Below are 8612 nucleotides of genomic sequence, written 5' to 3'. Positions count from 1 at the left end.
ACTCTACAGTAAAGTACTGTACTGGGCCGCCAGATTTTGCATTTTGCAATTGCTAAATTAATTGAATTGGAAGCGATACTGTAGTGGTTTTATTTGAAGGATTTAGAAATTTCTTTTTTTTTCTTTGAAGACAGTCAAATTTTTATTTACCATTTTAATGTGTAACATATTTCATAAACATTACCAAAATCAAATCGGTGGAATCAAAAATAAATCTACCTTTTGTTGTAAAATGACAACAGTTTATGTGCGTTATATAATAAAATTACAATGTTCTTCAGAGTTAAATTGACACTGATTAAAAACTTGCTTGCAAGCAAATAATACGGAGCAAATGCTTTTTTGTTTGGTTGCTTTAAAAATGCTTGAAATTATATGCTTTAGAACACTACTAGGTATTAAAGAATGCCAAATGTTGATTTCTTACAAAAGTCACTGGAAATGATGTTGTTCATATATGATGACAACAACAAAAAATAAAAAAATTATTGACTACAGTTTTTGTTTGGATCGAGCCCCAAAATATAGGGATTCCACCCAAAGTTCTCTCCTACGCTCTTGCCACCGTTTCAACTTCAACTACTGAGTGTATGTAAATATATAACAATGTTCTGTCCACGAATGTTAGTGTATATAATACCAAGTGTATGTAATTTATGTAAAACAATATTCTGTCCTACCATTGTCATGAAAAATACGATTGCTAATGTAAATTAGCGGGTCGTTGCTCTAAGCTTTGGTTGATTGAAAGCTTCACATACTAATATTCGATCCTTAAATGTTACTATGTAGACGAAGGAAGGGAAAATGGGATGTTGTTAGACATAGTAGGGATCATCTCAAATTTTAAGATTTTGTAAAACAAAAATTAGTACATTCCAGGTTGTGGGTAGTTGGTTTTTCCCCCCTATCGTTAAAATTCATAATGATAAAATATGTTGATGTTTTTAATATTTAAATTTGTGTGATAAACAGCTGCTTGTATCTAACAAAATGAATCGCAACCATATTTTAAAAACATGTTTATCTTTATAGATTTGTTTATAATTTATCAATGATTTTATGCATAATTCTTGTGATCAGTGGAGAACTAATTCTACATCTTTAATTTCTACGTCTAAATATTATATTATACAAAAATGCTTGGATTCACAAATTGGACAGCAAATCAGTTGTAAATAATGAAATTTCGAAGTTTTCAAAATAACCAAACTAGCTTGCCATTGGATCTTGTTACGTAATAAATGTTAAGGTAAAAAGTTTGTAATCGCGGTTGAAAAGACGGTTATGTAACATGGATCTGTTAATTATGATAGTCGAACTGTTGTAATCTGTATAAAGCGTAAATTATATATATATATAAGGGGTGTTGAAACATTGAAATGGGTTGTATTGAATATATTTTAGGTTTAAGATGGATATTCTGATTTTAAAAAAAATGCCTAGAATAAAAGATGCCTCTATTTTTTCAGATTTTGGCAAATTAATTAAAGTTACAGTAATTTATTCTGTTATCTACTGCCATCGTAGAGAGTATTTTTTTGTATCATAAGCACTTTTATTATAGAGATAAAAAAAAACCCAAACAAACAAAAGGCAGATTTTTCCTTCTTTCTATATTTTATTTTACAGACACAAGACCTTTGTTGGGACTTTTTGTTGAGTAATAAATCTAATTGAATTGAAATTGCAAAACTTTTTTTTTCGAATTACATAACGCTGTACCTGGATTCGCTTTTGAAAACAATGAGCAGAGTTAGTTGCGTTTGTCTGTATCGTCGATTTCGTTCTTCATACTCATTTTTATATACGTGTCGTCAGATTAAGGGGTTGGGGAGAAACAATATGAACAGCGTTTTCTTCTAATTAAAATGATGTCGGTAAGGAAGAGCTATACTTTATTAAATTTGCTCTGATAATCTGGAAAGCATTTTTGATATAGCGGGGTAAACGACGATTTGTTTTAGAGCTATGTTCGAATGTCCAGGTATGAATTAAACATTCGAAATGTACCACCTGTTTTATTCAATTAAACATTGTGAAAACCATTATTTTGATGGAGTTCACACGAACGCTTTGCCGAGATATTAGAATTCATGCTTAATATATTGATTTTCTTTCATTTTGAGAGATTTTGGAGATAAAAACTGACGAGCAGATATCAATAGCGGAGACCTCCACCGAGAAATGGACTCTGCTCTTTCTGCCGAGTGTCAGCTCTCTCCCAGCTAGCGATCTCAGATACGCTCCCTGACGCTATATGAGTCCTTCTTCCTGTTCCTAACCTATTTTTTTAAATTTACATTCTTTCTTCTTGTCTTTTTTTAGGTAAAAAAACCCTTTTCCTTAGTAAATAGCAGACGATAATGTGAAAATCAGCCTGATGCATTTTTCTGCACTTCCACGTGTGAATGGAGACGAGGCTGCAATGACTGCTATACAGACTGCCAGAATGTCACATATTCAAGGTCACGACCTTCACCAGTCGGTCATCAAACGACCTTTTGAACCGCTCACCAAGGCCGCGGTGGAAAGGTTCGATGAGTGTATTTACAACAAAATGGACGACGACGATTTCAGTGACCATGACTCTCATTATTCAGAAGATCTCGTCGACGACAATTTTGATTTCCCTTTGACGAAGGGACCGGATGTGACGCAACAATTGTTAAATTTCGCGGACATGGTAAATGCTGATATTCAAAAGTTTTTCGGAAAAAAGAAAGACGAGGACTCGTGTGATATATATGAAGATAAGTGGGTCACAACCAAATCGGGAAGGGAACTTTATTACGCAGACCTCCTACGTATTGCTCAGGGTGAAAACGTGGATACCAAAAACACGAAAGAATTATTAACTCTTAACAATGCATCGCAAGACAAAACAGACAATAAGCACAAGTTCACAGGGAAATTGGACTTAAAAATGGGGCTGGGGCCCCTTGAAGACTTGTTTAGAGTTGGATTAAAAGATTTTATAGCAGATAAGAAAAAATCAAAGAAACCGAAGCGCATTCAAGCAGATGTCAAGAAATATTGTGATTTGACGCCCATGAACCAACGTAAGCTGCCTCAATCCTTCTGGCAGGAGCCCGGGGGATTGAATCGAACGCACGCCAGAGTCAACGGGAATGGCGTGCCAATCATTAACTCCTCTCAGCCTCCGGACTTCAGTGACCTGCTGCATAGCTGGACGCGGTGTGGGGAGGAGGAGGAATATAGCGGAGGAGACGTGTCCTCAAGTGAAATCAGCGTGGCTTCCTCGGAGTCAACCACCATGGAACAGCTGTAGTCACGTGACGTGACGTCATCGGAAACAATGTGCAAATCTAGTCACTTTTTTCGATTTAAAAATATCATTTTCACCGAACTTGCCGGAAAACAGGGTAAAAGATGTGTGCAATTACATTCCACCATCTTATGTATGTCTCATCTGGACAATGTGTTCTTGACTGTCAAAATAAAGCATTGACTTAAAACGATTTCTCGTTACAATGATTTAGTTTGTAAGCAATGAGATGTGTTTTTACTTCTTGTTTTCATCACGTTTTCGAAACCTCTTCTTTCAGTCGAATAACACCGATGTTAAGATGGGATAGGGTACGCATTAAATTAATCAGTGTCGGGAATAGGATATTGTGGCCATTTGGAGTCGATTTAGCAAGAGCTGTGACTTACGTGTCAGTACGTGACAAAATCGGATCTCATATGGTTAACTGTCCAATCATTGGCTTATAGAGGGAACACATTGTGTCCGACTTTATTTTAGGATGTATATTTTTGTTGAAACAGCGTCAATTTTACACAACCGCAGATGTTGGCAAAAAAAACCCCAACTTTCCGATTTTGAAAGCCTATGAAAATTGATGAGCTTCTAGCAATATTTGAGAGCTTGTTTTTGATGAGCAAACTGTATTGTTGAATCCCACCTAAAGTCTTGTTAAAACGGCTGTAATCTTTTATTTTGCTATTTCACATCTATTTATTTTAATTATATATTAAAAATATGTAACCATTCATTAGATAATTAAGATTTTTAAGTCATGAAACGGCGTCCTATATTTATAGATATACATGTATATCCATTAACCATATTCATGTAAATCATGATGTTAAAGTTTTCTAATTATATAAAAGATATAATTCCCCATCTACCTACGAAAATTATAAACCCCAGACCATAAATGGGATGTCAGGTATAAAAGTAACGATTTAACATTATTTTTATTTCGTTTCTTACGACAACAAAAATATTTGTAAAAAAATATTTACCTCTTATCCAAGAAAAATCGAACTTAGTATCATAATCCGCGTTTCAAATTCAGCATATCCTTACATATCACACGAGTCCGTTGATTAAATCTGTTTTGAGATAAAAATGGACACATTTTTTTTCATCTGAAATGAACTTATTTTACATGAAAACAATTAATTTTTTTTCATGTAGAAAAAACAAAAAGAAAAAAACGAAACACAAAATATATATTCAGCCTGTCAAATATCATAAAAAATCTACTTTGAGAGGAGAGGACATTTATTTAAAACAATTACTTTTCAACGAATGCGTTCTTTGTTGCTTTATTTATATTATGAATTCCCTTCAATGATTCTAACATATATTACAAATATGAAAAGATGTTGTGAGTAGAATTTTTTTTTTTAATTTGCCTCAATTATTAATTTATTATAAATTTTTAAATAATGTCAAAATCAAAATGTAATTAAATTATCATTATTCATTGCTTAATAAGTGTTTCTACAATAAGAGAAATAGAATTTGAGTCGTTATATTCTGTAAATTACTCCTTGCTTCGAACATTTCCGTCTCCCCACATCCAGTGAAGAAAATCGGGGGGGGGGGGGGTATAATTTTCAATAAAACCACCCATCCTTTTCATGTGAATATTATAATTTTCAAATCATGTATAAAAGTTGTTGATTGAAAAATAGAATAGGACTGCATGGTTTTTTTTAGCGTAAACATAATGTAAAATATAATGATTATAATGATGATTCTGGGATAATATGATCATAATAATATGGTAAAAATTCAATAAACCCATAAGGTCTAATCCCGAGTAGATGATTTTAATTTGTTTTTACTGGTCATTAAGGATGCGTGTGTTTGGTACCTTTGCTATATTTTCTTAGCACTACAATATATTAATTTAAAAGAGCAGTACTTGTATCAAGCACTCAACCAAACTGATTTATATAGACTAAAACCCTCGAAAATCTCCGTTGCATATAATTAAATCGGTTATTAAAAAAAATAATAACAGCGGAAACAAAAGTATTCCTAAATGTACGAATGTATGCACACCAGGAAACAGGGCAAGAAATAAACCAATAACGCGTTTTCTTATATATTCGACTTACAGATAATTTTAAACTTGATTTTCTGATGAAAAAATTTACACCGTAAAGATCAAAATGACAATTACATCAATAATATTACTTTTCTATAATAAATGTAAGATCATAAAATTCACGACATTAACTAACATTATAGTGTGACGGTTGAAATGTAAGTTGGTGCATTTCGAAATTGCATCTGTACGTGCACAATAGCAACGATGTAAAAAAAAACACCCCCGGAATATCATGAAATCTATTTAAAAAAAAAACAAAATAAAAAACAAACAAAAACCACCATTAGGTACAAAATGGAATAGGTTAGCTTCGAAGTTTCCGTATTCTTTGGAATGTCTTTTATCAGAATAATCATTCCGATCTTGTCGACTTATTTTTTCACTTTGAACATAAGACTCGGACTACATCTAAGTCGAATTCTCACGGGACATAGCACATCAGTTGACAATTTATCAAGCTCCTCTTTGCGTTCTGACAACGGCGAGCTGGAGATTGTCATTAATCTCTGGGCTGAGTTGTTTTATGTAACTCTAAAATCAACACGACATATCTCTGTGTTTGTACATCTAATGGAACGACGCACAAACAATGGTATTTCGGAGGACGAGTTTATCTGCTGAGGATTTTCACGGCGCACTCGATTCTTCGAGAGCCGTTGACGCAGCGCTTTGAGAGATGTCGGCAATTTGGAAAGATACATCGAACGCACCTGTGACAATTTTTTTTATCAGTTTTACTCTATATATATTTAAAATATCATCATAAGATAGTTAAAAGTTTAAAGCAAAGAAAAGGATATTCCAGAGAATTAATTACAGTTTTTTGATTGTTGAGATGTTGAATCTTTGAATTATTACGTGGTGCCACGTCAAAAGTTCAAAACAAATATCCAGAGGACAATTCACATCAGAGAACCGACTAATTACCGTGTAGCCTATTTGTTTGCCATGAAAGTTATTTATCCTAATGCAATTGCTCCTTGACAATGGCAAAATGTATAACAGATCGGGCCATTTCATCGGTGTCGGCAATACAGGGACTCTGTTCCACGAACATGGCAGACTGTACGCAGAACAATCTACGGTGCATGGGGTCTGTCAGATGTGTGCAGATGTAGCTCAGCAAGCCATCACTCCTCTCTACTTGAAAAGTTAATTTATCATATTACAGCATCTATATTTTGACAAGAACAAACTCTGACGGTCACTTGTTACTGAAAACTTGTCACCAAATGCCCCCTGCTTTGTAAGCAATCAAGATACTAGTATTTTGCTTTTTCAGACTGATTAAATTTTCATCTTTGCATTAAAAATTACGAAGTTGATTGAACTCATACTTGTTAATTGCTTTATATATGTACAATACAAACATTGAAAGAATAGTGAACAAGCTAACATTCCCATATTTCTTGTAAATGTTACATATATATAAATAGTTATAACGAAATTGAAAAGAAGGGACATACCTCCAGGTAAAAATTATGAATTAAAATCTCCTGCAAGTATTCACATCTATACATAATGACTTTCTTGGATTTCATAAAATTATGTTCAGATCGGGGGTTGCACTGACAAACTGTTACAGTAGTAATCAATCTTGGCCAAAATTTTGGAAATAAAAGGGTTCAAGTTCCACCAAAAATAACGGGAAAAGGTTATTTCAAATAAATACGCTTATTCAGTGTTATTAAATCACAACAACGTTTTTTGAATTTGTTCTCTAAGAAGAGATGTACTGACACCACCTCTTCCAAAAAAAAAATATCGTTTGGTGCCAGGTTATGATAAAATGATTTCTTTGTTGGCTCATATGAATGAGTAGAATAAGGCGGGCGTAAATTGAAAAAAAAATATTGAGTGTAAAAACTATTTTCAGCAATAAAAATACACCGCAACATTAAATCATTGATATAAAGTGGGTAAAAGGTACTTGAAAACAATTTATTTACGATTTGAAAGTTTATATAGATGGAAGAACCAAATGAGCTGACTTCAGACCGATCTTCACGCTGTATTCGATGTTGCTGAAACTTAATTCATTCTTTGAAAGTATAAGGCTTAATAAATATCAACATTATTGTTTTGGAAAGAAAAAAAACAATGAACAAAAATCAGAACCTATATTTTTACAAAGTTTTAACAGAAGGGGATGATTTTTTGCCCGTTGGTGATGCGGTCTGTGTGTCGTGGGCGCGCAATTGCCATTGATCAAAATGGTTTGATATGGTTTAGTATATAGACTAGCAACTGCTCAGGTGAGCTAAAATCTTAATATAATTCTTTTTCTGCAGGCAACTGGGTTTTCTCGGTTGTTAATGCTGATTTTGACATGTATAAATTTGTTGTATATATATATATCACGAATATTCTGTGACTTTTTATTTACGATGCAGGATACCTGTACGTTACCTGTATCCAACGATCTAGCCCATATATCTTAAAGGAATTTTCTATATTCATTTTTGTGTTAAAATTTGCCCTCTTTCAAATCGATACATTAACTTCATAAACCATAGTCCTCAATTATTATTTTTCGTCCTTTCTCTCTGTTACTTTTAAAGTATTTTCCAGAGGATTTTTTTTCTATTGTATATTTTGTGTTTTTACTGAACCTTCACCCAATTGCAAATTCTATTTAGACCCCAGGGAGTACAAACTGACCCAAGGTGAAATATTTGATATTACAGGCCATCACATCATCCAATCACATATCAGTTTCACAAATTTATAACATCATTCCCACCCCATGATGCATGTTTGAAAATTTTGTATGATTCACATATTACTTTGTTTCCACATTACTTTGCACAAAACTTTCATTAATCAAATTATGCCATCCTCGTTTTCTCTGGAAGAATTTCCCCAAATGCTTCATCTGCAAAATGTCCAACCCACTTCATAAATGTGGACCCACTTTGATGTATAATATTGCTATGGTTTGAATAAATCTATAACATTCCCACTCTACCTTCACCTATATTTGATCTTTTAAAAGTAGGAGACTTAATTTGCTCCATCTTTTTCTTCATTCTTTCTTACCGGTAATTATCTCCCCTTTAAAAAGGGGTCTGGCGAAAGTCAAGAAAGTATGTAATTTTATGTTCACAAATTAATAGTGAAACGGTTGTTTGGTCCTTCATTTAAACAACTTAACAACCCAATACCTATGGATGCTTTGGTTGAAATTGATTCAGTGGTTCTGGAGAAAAAACAAAAGTTTACCAATGGACACCAAACTAA

General features: G+C 33.3%; 1 protein-coding gene across 3 annotated transcripts in view; it reads left to right on the top strand.

The window, feature by feature from the left end:
• LOC105347353 (hypothetical protein) overlaps positions 1–3482 on the top strand; it is an 11014-nt gene extending 7532 nt beyond the window's left edge. For all 3 annotated transcript variants that reach the window (XM_034458559.2, XM_034458558.2, XM_011456397.4), the window contains exon 2: positions 2329–3482. In XM_034458559.2, the coding sequence (XP_034314450.2) occupies positions 2384–3292 (909 nt within the window). In that variant the 5' untranslated portion in view covers positions 2329–2383 and the 3' untranslated portion in view covers positions 3293–3482. The remainder of the gene's footprint in view (positions 1–2328) is intronic.
• The last annotated feature ends 5130 nt before the right edge of the window (positions 3483–8612 follow it).

Source organism: Magallana gigas, chromosome 7 (genome assembly GCF_963853765.1).
Source record: "Magallana gigas chromosome 7, xbMagGiga1.1, whole genome shotgun sequence".
Lineage (NCBI taxonomy): Eukaryota > Metazoa > Mollusca > Bivalvia > Ostreida > Ostreidae > Magallana > Magallana gigas.
This window is presented reverse-complemented; position numbering and strand designations above follow the sequence as displayed.